Here is a 17,490-nt window from a genome sequence, read left to right as displayed (position 1 = left end):
GGCAGTTATGTCCTTCAGGACTCGGCCAGTTCGGTCAGTAGTGGTGCTACCGAGCCACTCTTGGTGATGGACATTGAAGTCCCCACCCAGAGTACATTTTGTGCCCTTGCTACTCCCAGTGCTTCTTCCAAGTGGTGTTCAACACGGAGGAGTACTGATTCATCAGCTGAGGGAGGGCGGTAGGTGGGAATCAGCAGGAGGTTTCCTTGCCCATGCTTGACCTGAAGCCATGAGACTTCATGGGGTCCGGAGTCAATGTTGAGGACTCCCAGGGCCACTCCTTCCCGACTGTATACCACTGTGCCACCACCCCTGGTGGGTCTGTCCTGCCGGTGGGACAGGACATACCCAGGGATGGTGATGGAGGAGTTTGGGACACTGGCTGAAAGGTATGATCCTGTGAGTATGACTATGTCAGGCTGTTGCTGGACTAGTCTGTGGGACAGCGCTCCCAATGTTGGCACAAGTCCCCAGATGTTGGTGAGGAGGACTTTGCAGGGTCGACAGGGCTGGGTGTGCTGTTGTCGTGTCTGGTGCCGAGTGCTCAGTCCAGTTTTATTCTTGTTATTGTTTTTTGTAGCGGTTGTGTACGACGGAGTGGCTTGCTAGGCCATTCCAGAGAGCAGTTAAGAGTCAACCACATTGCAGCGTGACAGGTTGACATGGGAAACTTCCATTGTAAGTTTGCAAATGGGAATTTAAATATTTTAGGGGGAGGATCCACATATTTAACCTGTGTTGCTGCACCAGCCAGTCCTAAACCCATACAAGAACAACAACTTGTATTTATATAGCCCCTTTAACGTGGTAAAACGTCCCGAGGCACTTCACAGGCATATTAAAAGACAATAGATTTGACACCGAGCCACATAAGGAGATATTAAGGCAGATGGTCAAAGAGGCAGGTTTTAAGGAGCGTCTAAAGGAGGAAAGAGAGATGGAAAGGCGGAGAGGTTTTGGGAGGGAATTCCAGGCAACAGGAGGCACGGCCACCAATGGTTGAGTGATTATAATCAGGGATGCTCAACAGGGCAGAATTAGAGGAGCGCAGAGATCTTGGGAGCCATACTTATGATGGCGGGAGCCTATGTAAACTTCTCACGGCAGCCTCCTGTAGTGCCTCTGCTGGCGGGGAGGGTGACATTGCAGTGTGACAGGTTGACATAGGAAACATCCATTGTAAATTTGCAGACGGGGAATTTAAAGTTATTACGGGGGGAAGGATCCACATATTTAACACGTGTTGCTGCACCAGCCAGTCCGAAACCCATACTTCTGCTGGAGGGAGCTGATGTAAATGTCTCAGGGTGTCATGGCAGCCTCCTGTAGCACCTCCGCTGGTGGGAGGGTGTCATTGCAGCGTGACAGGTTGACATATTTAACACGTGTTGCTGCACCAGCCAGTCCGAAACCCATACTTCTGCTGGAGGGAGCTGATGTAAACTTCTCAGGGTGTCACGGCAGGCTCCTGTAGCACCTCCGCTGGCAGGAGGGTGTCATTGCAGCGTGACAGGTTGACATCGGAAACATCCATTATAAATTTGCAGATGGGGAATTTAAAGATTTTTTTTTAGGGTAGAGGGGAATTTAAAAAAAACTACAGCAATAATGCAGCTTACCCTTGCTGCATTGTTGTGAATGCAACTCCCCCTCTCTCTCTGTCTCTCTCTCCAGTTGTCCCCTGCTGCCGGCGCCTTGCATTTGAACTTGCCATGTATTCACTCGCAGTAGACTGCTGTTCCAGATATCAAAGTTTAAAGGAGCCCTCAAACAGGTTTCTATGAAACGATATTGCTTTATTATGCTGAAAGACTTAAAGCCTTGATCTGTCTTGCAACTGCACATTGCAGCTTTTATCTGTTTATGTGATTTTGAGTTTACACTGCACTGTATCCTCATTAACCAGCTGAGTGCTGGAGCACTCTTTGTCGATCGCATCGCTCGCTCCAGAATGGTCAATTTTTGGGCAACCAGATAGACAGGGTTCAACAAAAAAAAATGCAACTGGGCAGATCAATGGGGTGATTTTAGTCAGGACCAACAAAGACTGCTGCCGGACTACAACTCCCGGCGTGCAGCGGGGGGGGGGGGGGGAGAGAGGGAGAGCGCGCATGCTCAGTGTCCGACAAGCGAGAGCACGCATGCTCAGTGTCCCTCCCTGAAAGGGACAAACGAGAGGGAGAGAGCGCGCATGCTCAGTGTCCCTCCCTGAAAGGAACAAGCGAGGGAGAGCGCGCGCATGCTCAGTGTCCCTCCCTGAAATGGACAAGCGAGGGAGAGCGCGCATGCTCAGTGTCCCTCCCTGAAAGGGACAAGCGAGGGAGAGCGCGCATGCTCAGTATCCCTCCCTGAAAGGGACAAGCGAGGGAGAGCGCGCGCATGCTCAGTGTCCCTCCCTGAAAGAGACAAGCGAGGGAGAGAGCGCGCATGCTCAGTGTCCCTCCCGAAAGGGACAAGCGAGGGAGAGCGCGCATGCTCAGTGTCTCACCCGAAAGGGACAAGCGAGAGCGGGGTGGGAGAGCCGCGGTGGCGGGCGGGAGTTGTAGTGCGGCCCGGAGGGAGGGGGAGGAACTACAACTCCCGGCGGGCCCCGGGAGCTGGCCCATGCGCAGTGGGCTGGATCGGCCCTCCCCTCCCCCCCCCCCCACACACACACCACACACACTCTTGTCTTTTTTTCGCTCACCTCCTCTCTCACACACTCCCGGGTCCGTTGGATGTTTTTCTCTTTAAGAAGATGGCGCAGGCAGCGGGCCGGTGCCGCTTCCCGGCCAGGCCGTGCGACAGGCGGCGCTGGGCGCTGCGGAGGAGGCGGCGGCGGCTGGGTTCCCCCGGCCCGGGGGCTGCGGCTGGAGCTGCTGGAGACGGAGCAGGAGCAGGAGGAGGAGGCGTCGATTCTTCAGCCGCGGCGGCCGTGGCCGGGCTGCGGCGCTTCCAGCAACTCTTCGGCGGCGGCGGCAGCGGTGATGAGGTAAAAGCGGGAGGCCCGGGGAGGGAGAGAGGCGCGCGCAGCCCCCCCCAGGCCCGGGTCCAGGCCCAGGTCCGCGCGCTCACTCGGCTCAGCTCAGCTCAGCTCAGCCCGCCCTTTGTCCTGGGAGCGCGCCCGCCGGGCCTGCACACTGCGCTCAGCCTCCACAACCCCGCTCCCTGCACTGCCGGGGCATTCAGCGCACTGGATCCTGTGCATTGGATCCAGTGCATTGGGTCCTGTGGGGGTGCATTCATGGCAGTGGATCCACTGGGGGTGCATTCATTGCATTAGATCCAGTGCATTGGGTCCTGTGCATTATTCAGTGCAGCGGATCCACTGGGGGTGCATTCATTGCATTAGATCCAGTGCATTGTTCATTGCATTGGATCCAGTACATTGGGTCCTGTGCATTATTCAGTGCATTAGATCCAGTGCATTGGGTCCAGTGGGGGTGCATTCATTGCATTGGATCCTGTGCATTGCTTCCTGTGCATTATTCATTGCATTGGATCCAGTGCATTTGGTCCAGTGGGGGTGCATTCATTGCATTAGATCCAGTGCATTGGGTCCTGTGCATTATTCAGTGCAGCGGATCCACTGGGGGTGCATTCATTGCATTAGATCCAGTGCATTGGGTCCTGTGCATTATTCAGTGCAGCGGATCCAGTGGGGGTGCATTCATTGCATTAGATCCAGTGCATTGTTCATTGCATTGGATCCAGTACATTGGTTCCTGTGCATTATTCAGTGCATTGGATCCAGTGGGGGTGCATTCATTGCATTGGATCCTGTGCATTGCTTCCTGTGCATTATTCATTGCATTGGATCCAGTGCATTTGGTCCAGTGGGGGTGCATTCATTGCATTAGATTCAGTGCATTGTTCATTGCATTGGATCCAGTGCATTGGGTCCAGTGGGGGTGCATTCATTGCAGTGGATCCAGTGGGGGGGGGGGGCATTCATTGCAGTGGATCCAGTGGGGGTGCATTCATTGCAATAGATGCTGTGCATTATTCATGGCATTGGATTCAGTGGGGGTGCATTCATTGCATTAGATGCTGTGCATTATTCATGGCATTGGATCCAGTGGGGGTGCATTCATTGCATTAGATGCTGTGCATTATTCATGGCATTGGATCCAGTGGGGGCGCATTCATTGCATTAGATGCTGTGCATTATTCATGGCATTGGATCCAGTGGGGGTGCATTCATTGCATTAGATGCTGTGCATTATTCATGGCAGTGGATTCAGTGGGGGTGCATTCATTGCATTAGATGCTGTGCATTATTCATGGCAGTGGATCCAGTGGGGGTGCATTCATTGCATTAGATGCTGTGCATTATTCATGGCAGTGGATCCAGTGGGGGTGCATTCATTGCATTGAATGCTGTGCATTATTCATGGCAGTGGATCCAGTGGGGGTGCATTCATTGCATTAGATGCTGTGCATTATTCATGGCAGTGGATCCAGTGGGGGGGCATTCATTGCATTAGATGCTGTGCATTATTCATTGCATTGGATCCAGTGGGGGTGCATTCATAGCATTAGATGCTGTGCATTATTCATGGCAGTGGATCTAGTGGGGGCGCATTCATTGCATTGGATGTTGTGCATTATTCATGGCAGTGGATCCAGTGGGGGTGCATTCATTGCATTGGATGCTGTGCATTATTCATGGCATTGGATCCAGTGGGGGTGCATTCATTGCATTAGATGCTGTGCATTCATTGCATTGGATCCAGTGGGGGTGCATTCATTGCATTAGATGCTGTGCATTATTCATGGCAGTGGATCTAGTGGGGGCGCATTCATTGCATTGGATGCTGTGCATTATTCATGGCAGTGGATCCAGTGGGGGCGCATTCATTGCATTGGATGCTGTGCATTATTCATGGCAGTGGATCCAGTGGGGGTGCATTCATTGCATTAGATGCTGTGCATTATTCATTGCATTTGGATCCAGTGGGGGTGCATTCATTGCATTAGATGCTGTGCATTATTCATGGCAGTGGATCCAGTGGGGGTGCATTCATTGCATTAGATGCTGTGAATTATTCATGGCAGTGGATCCAGTGGGGGTGCATTCATTGCATTAGATGCTGTGCATTATTCATGGCAGTGGATCCAGTGGGGGTGCATTCATTGCATTGGATGCTGTGCATTATTCATGGCAGTGGATCCAGTGGGGGTGCATTCATTGCATTAGATGCTGTGCATTATTCATGGCAGTGGATCCAGTGGGGGTGCATTCATTGCATTAGATGATGTGCATTATTCATGGCATTGGATCCAGTGGGGGTGCATTCATTGCATTAGATGCTGTGCATTATTCATTGCATTGGATCCAGTGGGGGTGCATTCATAGCATTAGATGCTGTGCATTATTCATGGCAGTGGATCTAGTGGGGGCGCATTCATTGCATTGGATGTTGTGCATTATTCATGGCAGTGGATCCAGTGGGGGTGCATTCATTGCATTGGATGCTGTGCATTATTCATGGCATTGGATCCAGTGGGGGTGCATTCATTGCATTAGATGCTGTGCATTCATTGCATTGGATCCAGTGGGGGTGCATTCATTGCATTAGATGCTGTGCATTATTCATGGCAGTGGATCTAGTGGGGGCGCATTCATTGCATTGGATGCTGTGCATTATTCATGGCAGTGGATCCAGTGGGGGCGCATTCATTGCATTGGATGCTGTGCATTATTCATGGCAGTGGATCCAGTGGGGGTGCATTCATTGCATTAGATGCTGTGCATTATTCATTGCATTTGGATCCAGTGGGGGCGCATTCATTGCATTAGATGCTATGCATTATTCATGGCATTGGATCCAGTGGGGGTGCATTCATTGCATTGGATGCTGTGCATTATTCATGGCATTGGATCCAGTGGGGGTGCATTCATTGCATTAGATGCTGTGCATTATTCATGGCATTGGATCCAGTGGGGGTGCATTCATTGCATTAGATGCTGTGCATTATTCATGGCATTGGATCCAGTGGGGGTGCATTCATTGCATTAGATGCTGTGCATTATTCATTGCATTGGATCCAGTGGAGGCGCATTCATTGCATTAGATCCAGTGGGGGTGCATTCATTGCATTAGATGCTGTGCATTATTCATTGAATTGGATCCAGTGGGGGTGCATTCATTGCATTAGATGCTGTGCATTATTCATTGCATTTGGATCCAGTGGGGGCGCATTCATTGCATTAGATGCTATGCATTATTCATGGCATTGGATCCAGTGGGGGTGCATTCATTGCATTGGATGCTGTGCATTGGGTCCTGTGCATTATTCAGTGCAGCGGATCCACTGGGGGTGCATTCATTGCATTAGATCCAGTGCATTGGGTCCTGTGCATTATTCGGTGCAGCGGATCCAGTGGGGGTGCATTCATTGCATTAGATCCAGTGCATTGTTCATTGCATTGGATCCAGTACATTGGGTCCTGTGCATTATTCAGTGCATTGGATCCAGTGGGGGTGCATTCATTGCATTGGATCCTGTGCATTGCTTCCTGTGCATTATTCATTGCATTGGATCCAGTGCATTTGGTCCAGTGGGGGTGCATTCATTGCATTAGATTCAGTGCATTGTTCATTGCATTGGATCCAGTGCATTGGGTCCAGTGGGGGTGCATTCATTGCAGTGGATCCAGTGGGGGGGGCATTCATTGCAGTGGATCCAGTGGGGGTGCATTCATTGCATTAGATGCTGTGCATTATTCATGGCATTGGATCCAGTGGGGGTGCATTCATTGCATTGGATCCTGTGCATTGCTTCCTGTGCATTATTCATTGCATTGGATCCAGTGCATTTGGTCCAGTGGGGGTGCATTCATTGCATTAGATTCAGTGCATTGTTCATTGCATTGGATCCAGTGCATTGGGTCCAGTGGGGGCGCATTCATTGCATTGGATCCAGTGGGGAGGGCATTCATTGCATTGGATCCAGTGGGGAGGGCATTCATTGCATTGGATCCAGTGGGGAGGGCATTCATTGCATTGGATCCAGTGGGGAGGGCATTCATTGCATTGGATCCAGTGGGGAGGGCATTCATTGCATTGGATGCTGTGCATTATTCATGGCATTGGATGCAGTGAATTGGATCCAGTGGGGTGCATTCAATACAGTGGGAGGGTATTCATTGCCTTAGATGCTGTGCATTAGATCCAGTGGGGAGGGCATTCATTGCATTGGATGCTGTGAATTGAAATCAGTGGGTGCATTCATTGCATTGGATGCTGTGCATTCATGGCATTGGATCCAGTGGGGGTGCATTCATTGCATTAGTTGCTGTGCATAGGAATCAGTGGGAGTGTATTCATTGCATTAGATGCTGTGCATTGGATCCAGTGGGAGGGCTTTCATTGAATCATAGAATCAGAGAAAGTTACAGCACGGAAGGAGGCCATTTCGGCCCATCGTGTCCGTGCCGGCCAACAAAGAGCTATCCAGCCTAATCCCACTTCCCAGCTCTAGGTCCGTAGCCCTGCAGGTTACAGCATCCCAAGGGCACATCCAAGTACTTTTTAAACTTGTTTAGACTTCCTGCCTCTACCACCCTTTCAGGCTGTGAGTTCCAGACCCCCACAACCCTCTGGATGAGGAAATGTCCCCATAAATCCCCTCTAAACCATTAGATGCTGTGCATTGGGTCCAGTGGGAGGGCATTCATTGCATTGGGGTGCATTAGATGCGATGCATTGGAGCCAGTGGGGGTGCATTCATTGCATTGGATGCTGTGCATTGGATCCAGTGGGATGCATTCATTGCATTGGATGCAGCGCGAGTGCATTATTCATCGCATTAGATGCAGTGCATTGGATCCAGTGGGAGGACATTCTTTGCATTCCGTCTGATACATTGGAGCCGGTGGGAGGGCATTCATTGCATTAGATGCTGTGCATTATTCATTGCATTGCATCCAGTGGGAGGGCATTCTTTGCATTAGATGTGATACATTGGAGCCGGTGGGAGTGCATTCATTGCATTGGATGCAGTGCAATATTCATTGTATTAGATGCTGTGCATTAAATCCAGTGGGAATGCATTATTCATTGCATTAGATGCAGTGCATTGCATCCAGTGAGAGGGAATTCTTTGCATTAGCTGCTGAGTATTGGATCCAGTGGGGGTGCATTCATTGCCTTAGATGCTGTGCATGGGATCCAGTGGAAGTGCATTATTCATTGCATTAGATGCAGTGGGAGTGCATTCATTGTATTTGTGCGCATTAGATGCGATGCATTGGAGCCAGTGGGAGTGCATTCATTGCATTAGCTTGCATTGCCTTAACCGCGACTCTGTCTTCGACGTGAGTGTCCTCAACTCCATCCCACAGCATGCTACCCGCCACCACCTCAGTGCAACCCCAGCCCGGCGTGAGGTTGAAAAGGCCATCCGACAACTGAAGAACAACAAGGCCTCAGGAGTAGATGGAATCCCCGCCGAGGCACTAAAGCATGGCGGAGAAGCACTGCTGGCGCGAATTCATGAACTCATTTCTCTTATCTGCAAGGGGGAGAGCATGTCAGGGGATCTCAGAGATGCCGTAATTGTGATCATCTTCAAGAAAGGTGACAAGTCCGATTGCGGTAATTACAGAGGAGTTTCCCTGCTGTCTGCCACAGGGAAAATCATCCCAAGAATCCTCCTCAATCGCCTTCTCCCAGTGGCCGAAGAGCTCCTCCCAGAGTCGCAATGCGGATTCCGCCCACTGTGGGGCACAATGGACATGATCTTCACTGCGCGTCAATTACAAGAGAAATGCAGGGAACAGCACCAGCTGTACATGGCCTTCTTTGACCTCACAAAGGCCTTCGACACTGTCAACCGTGAGGGATTATGGAGTGTCCTCCTCAAATTCGGCTGCCCTCAAAAGTTTGTCACCATCCTCCGCCTGCTTCACGACGACATGCGAGCCGTGATCCTGACCAACGGTTCCACCACAGACCCAATTCATGTACGGACCGGGGTCAAACAAGGCTGTGTCATCGCACCAACACTCTTCTCGTTCTTCCTTGCTGCAATGCTCCATCTCACCCTCAGTAAGCTCCCCGCTGGAGTGGAGCTAATTTACAGAACAAACGGGAAACTGTTCAACCTCCGTCGCCTCCAGTCCAGATCCAAGGTCATCCCATCCTCTGTCGTCGAATTACAGTATGCAGACGATGCTTGTGTCTGCGCTCACTCGGAGGTCGAACTCCAAACCATCGTCAACACCTTCACCGAAGCGTACGAGAGCATGGGCCTTACACTAAACATCCGTAAGACAAAGGTCCTCTACCAACCTGCCCCCGCCACACAGTGCTGCCCCCCGATTATCAAAATCCACCACAAGGCCTTGGACAACGTGGACCACTTTCCATACCTCGGGAGCCTACTGTCAACAAGGGCAGACGTCGACGACGAAGTCCAACACCGCCTTCAGTGTGCCAGTGCAGCCTTCGGTCGCCTGAGGAAGAGAGTGTTTGAAGACCAGGACCTCAAACCCGGCACTAAGCTCATGGTCTACAGAGCAGCAATGATACCCGCCCTGCTGTATGCCTCAGAGACATGGACCATGTACAGCAGGCACCTCAAAGCACTGGAGAGGTACCACCAACGCTGCGTCCGCAAGATCCTGCAAATCCATTGGCAGGATAGGCGCACCAACGTCGGTGTTCTCGCTCAGGCCAACATCCCCAGCATCGAAGCTCTGACTACGCTCGATCAGCTCCGATGGACGGGTCACATTGTCCGCATGCCCGATACGAGACTCCCAAAACAAGCGCTCTACTCGGAGCTCCGACACGGCAAGAGAGCCCCAGGTGGGCAGAGGAAACGCTTGAAGGACACCCTCAAAGCCTCCTTGAAAAAGTGTAACAATCCAACGACACCTGGGAATCCCTGGCCCAAGACCGCACAAAGTGGAGGAGAAGCATCCGGGAAGGCGCCGAACTCCTCGAGTCTCTTCGCCGGGAGCAAGCGGGAAGCCAAGCGCAGGCAGCGCAAGGAGCGCACGTCAACCCAAGCACCCCACCCACCCACCCCTTCAACCACCGTCTGTCCCACCTGTGACAGAGACTGTAGGTCCCACATTGGACTCATCAGTCACCTGAGAACTCAGGTTTAGTGTGGAAGCAAGTCATCCTCGGTTCCCAGGGACTGCCTAAGAAGAGGAAGAGATGCTGTGCATTGAATCCAGTGGGAGTGCATTCATTGCGTTAGATGCTGTGCATTGAATCCAGTGGGAGTGCATTATTCATTGCATTAGATGCTGTGCATTGAATCCAGTGGGAGTGCATTCATTGCGTTAGATGCTGTGCATTGAATCCAGTGGGAGTGCATTATTCATTGCATTAGATGCTGTGCATTGAATCCAGTGGGAGTGCATTCATTGCGTTAGATGCTGTGCATTGAATCCAGTGGGAGTGCATTATTCATTGCATTAGATGCTGTGCATTGAATCCAGTGGGAGTGCATTCATTGCGTTAGATGCTGTGCATTGAATCCAGTGGGAGTGCATTCATTGCGTTAGATGCTGTGCATTGGATCCAGTGGGAGTGCATTATTCATTGCATTAGATGCTGTGCATTGAATCCAGTGGGAGTGCATTCATTGCGTTAGATGCTGTGCATTGGATCCAGTGGGAGTGCATTATTCATTGCATTAGATGCTGTGCATTGGATCCAGTGGGAGTGCATTATTCATTGCGTTAGATGCTGTGCATTGGATCCAGTGGGAGTGCATTATTCATTGCATTAGATGCTGTGCATTGAATCCAGTAGGAGTGCATTATTCATTGCATTAGATGCTGTGCATTGAATCCAGTGGGAGTGCATTCATTGCGTTAGATGCTGTGCATTGAATCCAATGGGAGTGCATTATTCATTGCATTAGATGCTGTGCATTGAATCCAGTGGGAGTGCATTATTCATTGCATTAGATGCTGTGCATTGAATCCAGTGGGAGTGCATTATTCATTGCATTAGATGCTGTGCATTGAATCCAGTGGGAGTGCATTCATTGCGTTAGATGCTGTGCATTGAATCCAGTGGGAGTGCATTATTCATTGCATTAGATGCTGTGCATTGAATCCAGTGGGAGTGCATTCATTGCCTTAGATGCTGTGCATTGAATCCAGTGGGAGTGCATTATTCATTGCATTAGATGCTGTGCATTGGATCCAGTGGGAATGCATTCATTGCTTTAGATGCTGTGCATGGGATCCAGTGGGAGTGCATTATTCATTGCATTAGATGCTGTGCATTGAATCCAGTGGGAATGCATTCATTGCGTTAGATGCTGTGCATTGAATCCAGTGGGAGTGCATTATTCATTGCATTAGATGCTGTGCATTGGATCCAGTGGGAGTGCATTATTCATTGCATTAGATGCTGTGCATTGAATCCAGTGGGAGTGCATTATTCATTGCATTAGATGCTGTGCATTGGATCCAGTGGGAGTGCATTATTCATTGCATTAGATGCTGTGCATTGGATCCAATGGGAGTGCATTCATTGCGTTAGATGCTGTGCATTGAATCCAGTAGGAGTGCATTATTCATTGCATTAGATGCTGTGCATGGGATCCAGTGGGAGTGCATTCATTGCGTTAGATGCTGTGCATTGGATCCAGTGGGAGTGCATTATTTATTGCATTAGATGCTGTGCATTGAATCCAGTGGGAGTGCATTATTCATTGCATTAGATGCTGTGCATTGGATCCAGTGGGAGTGCATTCATTGCTTTAGATGCTGTGCATTGGATCCAGTGGGAGTGCATTATTCATTGCTTTAGATGCTGTGCATTGAATCCAGTGGGAGTGCATTATTCATTGCGTTAGATGCTGTGCATTGGATCCAGTGGGAGTGCATTATTCATTGCATTAGATGCTGTGCATTGGATCCAGTGGGAGTGCATTATTTATTGCATTAGATGCTGTGCATGGGATCCAGTAGGAGTGCATTATTCATTGCATTAGATGCTGTGCATTGAATCCAGTGGGAGTGCATTATTCATTGCGTTAGATGCTGTGCATTGGATCCAGTGGGAGTGCATTATTCATTGCATTAGATGCTGTGCATTGAATCCAGTGGGAGTGCATTATTCATTGCGTTAGATGCTGTGCATTGGATCCAGTGGGAGTGCATTATTCATTGCATTAGATGCTGTGCATTGGATCCAGTGGGAATGCATTCATTGCTTTAGATGCTGTGCATGGGATCCAGTGGGAGTGCATTATTCATTGCATTAGATGCTGTGCATTGGATCCAGTGGGAGTGCATTCATTGCTTTAGATGCTGTGCATTGAATCCAGTGGGAGTGCATTATTCATTGCGTTAGATGCTGTGCATTGGATCCAGTGGGAGTGCATTATTCATTGCATTAGATGCTGTGCATTGGATCCAGTGGGAATGCATTCATTGCTTTAGATGCTGTGCATGGGATCCAGTGGGAGTGCATTATTCATTGCATTAGATGCTGTGCATTGGATCCAGTGGGAGTGCATTCATTGCTTTAGATGCTGTGCATTGGATCCAGTGGGAGTGCATTATTCATTGCATTAGATGCTGTGCATTGAATCCAGTGGGAGTGCATTCATTGCGTTAGATGCTGTGCATTGAATCCAGTAGGAGTGCATTATTCATTGCATTAGATGCTGTGCATTAAATCCAGTGGGAATGCATTCATTGCGTTAGATGCTGTGCATTGAATCCAGTGGGAATGCATTCATTGCGTTAGATGCTGTGCATTGGATCCAGTGGGAGTGCATTATTCATTGCATTAGATGCAGTCCTGATACCTGGGATGGCAGGAATGACGTATGAGGAGAGATTGGGTCGATTGGGCTTATATTCACTGGAGTTTAGAAGAATGAGAGGGGATCTCATTGAAACTTATAAAATTCTAACAGGACTAGACAGACTAGATGCAGGAAGGATGTTCCCGATGGTCGGGGAGTCGAGAACCAGGGGTCACAGTCTAAGGATAAGGGGTAAGCCATTTAGGACAGAAATGAGGAATTTCTTCACCCAGAGAGTGGTGAACCTGTGGAATTCTGTACCACACAAGGCAGTAGAGGCCAATTCATTAAATTCAAGAAGGAGTTGGATATATTTCTCGAGGCTAAAGGGATATGGGGAGAAATCAGGGACCGGGTACTGAATTTGGATGATCAGCCATGATCTCATTAAATGGCGGAGTAGGCTCGAGGGGCCGAATGGCCTACTTCTGCTCCTATCTTCTATGTCTCCATGTCTATTATTAATTGCAATAGATGCTGTGCATTGGAGCCGGTGGGAGTGCATTCATTGCCTTGGCTGCTGTGCATTGGATCCAGTGGGAGTGCATTCATTGCATTGGCTGCTGTGCATTGGATCCAGTGGTTTGCATTAGATCCAGTGGGAGTGCATTCATTGTATTGGATGCAGTGCATTGGATCCAGTGGTTTGCATTAGATCCAGTGGGAGCGCATTCGTTGCATTGGGGTGCATTAATACAGTACATTGAAAACAGTGGGGGTACTTTCATTGCATTGGGGTGCATTAATACAGTACATTGAAAACAGTGGGGGTACTTTCATTGCATTGGGGTGCATTGAATGCAGTGGTTTGCCTCGGATCCAGTGGGAGTGCATTGAATACAGTGCAATGGATCCAGTGGTAGTGCATTCATTGCATTGGGGCGCATTAGATGCAGTGCAATAGATCCAGTGGTTTGCATTAGATCCAGTGGAAGAGCATGCATTGCATTGGGGTGCATTATTAATACAGTATACATTGAATACAGCGGGTGTACATTCATTGCATTCGGGTGCATTGGATCCAGTGGGGCTGCGTTCGATCCGGTGCATTCATTCCAGTCGTTAGTATTGGATCCAGTGGTTTACATAGAATATAGTGCCATACCTTGAATACGGAGCGTACGGCGAGCGCGGGGCGTACGGCGAATACAGAGCCGTACATTAATAAGAGTGGGGTGCATTAACTCCAGTGGGAGTGCATTCATTACATTGGTTTTGCATTGGATCCAGTGGAGTGCATTAATTGCGTTGGGGTAGCATTGGATCGAGTGTGTTGGCATTGGATGATTTGATCCAGTGGGAGAGGGAGCATTGAATAGAATCTAGTGCATTCATTCCCGTGAGAGTGCACTGAATGCAGTGTATCAGATGCAGTGGGAGTGCATTGGATCCTGTGAGGGTTGTAATAAATAGCTGGTAAGTAACACATACTTAGTGATTAGGAGTACTAGGTACAGGCGTGTAACACTTCAAGGAATAATCACAAGGGTCCAAGTAGCAAATACACAGAGAGCAATTAATGAGTACGGGGGGGGGAGATAGACAGACTCCCAATTTCTCCAGCGCCTTTCCCCACAGGACGTCCCAAAGCGCTTCAAAGCCAATGAAGGACTTTTTTTCAAGAGTGGTCACTGTTGTAATGTAGGAAACGCGGCAGCCAATGTGCGCACAGCAAGCTCCCACAAACTGCAATGTGATAATGACCGGATCATCTGTTTTTAGTGATGTTGGTTGAGGGACAAATATTGGCCCCAGGACACCGGGGAGAACTCCCCCTGCTCTTCTTCCAATAGTGGCCGCGGGATCTATTACATCCACCGGAGAGGGCAGACGTGGCCTCTGGTTTAACGTCTCAACCGAAAGACAGCACCTCCGTCTGGGAGGGTCGGTCTGGATTATGTGCTCAAGTCCGTGAGTGGCTGAACTCCGCTGCCTTGTGTCCGAACTCGCACCAAGTCCCGTTCATCCATCGCCCTCCTGTACTCAATGACGTATATTTTTCTCCCGGTCCAGCAACGCTTCGATTTAAAAATTCCCCCTATCTCTGTAACCTCCTTCAGCCCCTACACCCCTCCCTATCTCAGTAAACTCCTCCAGCCCCCTACACCCCTCCCTATCTCAGTAAACTCCTCCAGCCCCCTACACCCCTCCCTATCTCAGTAACCTCCTCCAGCCCCTACAACCCTCCCTATCTCTGTAACCTCCTCCAGCCCCTACAACCCTCCCTATCTCTGTAACCTCCTCCAGCCCCCTATACCCCTCCCTATCTCTGTAACCTCCTCCAGCCCCCTATACCCCTCCCTATCTCTGTAACCTCCTCCAGCCCCTACAACCCTCCCTATCTCTGTAACCTCCTCCAGCCCCTACAACCCTCCCTATCTCTGTAACCTCCTCCAGCCCCCTATACCCCTCCCTATCTCTGTAACCTCCTCCAGCCCCTACAACCCTCCCTATCTCTGTAACCTCCTCCAGCCCCTACAACCCTCCCTATCTCTGTAACCTCCTTCAGCCCCCTACAACCCTCCCTATCTCTGTAACCTCCTCCAGCCCCTACAACCCTCCCTATCTCTGTAACCTCCTCCAGCCCCCTATACCCCTCCCTATCTCTGTAACCTCCTCCAGCCCCTACAACCCTCCCTATCTCTGTAACCTCCTCCAGCCCCTACACCCCTCCCTATCTCTGTAACCTCCTCCAGCCCCTACAACCCTCCCTATCTCTGTAACCTCCTCCAGCCACTACAACCCTCCCTATCTCTGTAACCTCCTTCAGCCCCCTACACCCCTCCCTATCTCAGTAACCTCCTTCAGCCCCCTACACCCCTCCCTATCTCAGTAACCTCCTCCAGCACCTACAACCCTCCCTATCTCTGTAACCTCCTCCAGCACCTACAACCCTCCCTATCTCTGTAACCTCCTCCAGCCACTACAACCCTCCCTATCTCTGTAACCTCCTTCAGCCCCCTACACCCCTCCCTATCTCAGTAACCTCCTCCAGCCTCCTACACCCCTCCCTATCTCAGTAACCTCCTCCAGCCCCCTACAACCCTCCCTATCTCAGTAACCTCCTTCAGCCCCCTACATCCCTCCCTATCTCAGTAACCTCCTTCAGCCCCCAACACCCCTCCCTATCTCAGTAACCTCCTCCAGCACCTACAACCCTCCCTATCTCTCTAACCTCCTCCAGCCCCTACAACCCTCCCTCTCTCTGTAACCTCCTCCAGCCACTACAACCCTCCCTATCTCTGTAACCTCCTCCAGCCCCCTACAACCCTCCCTATCTCTGTAACCTCCTCCAGCCCCAACAACCCTCCCTATCTCTGTAACCTCCTCCTGCCCCAACAACCCTCCCTATCTCTGTAACCTCCTCCAGCCCCAACAACCCTCCCTATCTCTCTAACCCCCTCCAGCCCCTCGAACCCTCCCTATCTCTGTAACCTCCTCCAGCCCCCTACACCCCTCCCTATCTCTGTAACCTCCTCCAGCCCCTCGAACCCTCCCTATCTCTGTAACCTGCTCCAGCCCCCTACACCCCTCCCTATCTCTGTAACCTCCTCCAGGCCCGATAACCCTCCCTATCTCTGTAACCTCCTCCAGCCCCGACAACCCTACCTATCTCTGTAACCTCCTCCAGCCCCCTACAACCCTCCCTGTCTCTGTAACCTCCTCCAGCCTCTACAAACATCCCTATCTCTGTAACCTCCTCCAGCCCCTGCAACCCATCCTATCTCTGTAACCTCCTCCAGCCCCCTACAAACCTCCCTATCTCTGTAACCTCCTGCAGCCCAACAACCCTCCCTATCTCTGTAACCTCCTCCAGCCCCTACAACCCTCCCTATCTCTGTAACCGCCTCCAGCCCCCTACACCCCTCCCTATCTCTAACCTCCTCCAGCCCCTACAACCCTCCCTATTTCTGTAACCTCCTGCAGCCCCGACAACCCTCCCAACTCTGTAACCTCCTCCAGCCCCAACAACCCTCCCTATCTCTGTAACCTCCTCCAGCCCCTACAACCCTCCCTATCTCTGTAACCTCCTCCAGCCTCCTATACCCCTCCGTATCTCTGTAACCTCCTCCAGCCCCGACAACCCTCCCTATCTCTAAACTCCTCCAGCCCCGACAACCCTCCCTATCTCTGTAACCTCCTCCGGCCCCGTACAACCCTCCCTATCTCTGTAACCTCCTCCAGCCCCAACAACCCTCCCTATCTCTGTAACCTCCTCCAGCCCCTACAACCCTCCCTATCTCTGTAACCTCCTCCAGCCCCTACAACCCTCCCTATCTCTGTAACCTCCTCCAGCCTCCTACACCCCTCCCTATCTCTGTAACCTCCTGCAGCCCCTACAACCCTCCCTATCTCTGTAACCTCCTCCAGCCCCAACAACCCTCCCTATCTCTGTAACCTCCTCCAGCCCCTACAACCCTCCCCATCTCTGTAACCTCCTCCAGCCCCTACAACACTCCCTATCTCTGTAACCTCCTCCAGCCCCCTACAAACCTCCCCATCTCTGTAACCTCCTCCAGCCCCTACAACCCTCCCTATCTCTGTAACCTCCTCCAGCCCCCTACACCCCTCCCTATCTCAGTAACCTCCTCCAGCACCTACAAACCTCCCTATCTCTGTAACCTCCTCCAGCCCCTACAGCCCTCCCTATCTCTGTAACCTCCTACAGCCCTCCCTATCTCTGTAACCTCCTCCAGCCCCTACAACCCTCCCCAT

General features: G+C 50.8%; 1 protein-coding gene across 1 annotated transcript in view; it reads left to right on the top strand.

Annotated features, from left to right (window-relative positions):
- The first annotated feature begins 2,605 nt into the window (after positions 1–2,605).
- The window catches only part of kmt2bb (lysine (K)-specific methyltransferase 2Bb), a 186,099-nt gene continuing 171,214 nt past the window's right edge, over positions 2,606–17,490 (top strand). Inside the window, exon 1 of the mRNA XM_086002474.1 lies at positions 2,606–2,971. Coding sequence (XP_085858600.1) covers positions 2,738–2,971 — 234 coding nt within the window. The 5' untranslated portion in view covers positions 2,606–2,737. The remainder of the gene's footprint in view (positions 2,972–17,490) is intronic.

The sequence above is a fragment of the Somniosus microcephalus genome, chromosome 12, assembly GCF_052327205.1.
Source record: "Somniosus microcephalus isolate GS21.2 chromosome 12, FLI_Smic_1.0, whole genome shotgun sequence".
Classification (NCBI taxonomy): domain Eukaryota; kingdom Metazoa; phylum Chordata; class Chondrichthyes; order Squaliformes; family Somniosidae; genus Somniosus; species Somniosus microcephalus.
The sequence above is the reverse complement of the archived record's forward strand: the minus strand, read 5'-3'. Positions and strand labels throughout refer to the sequence as shown.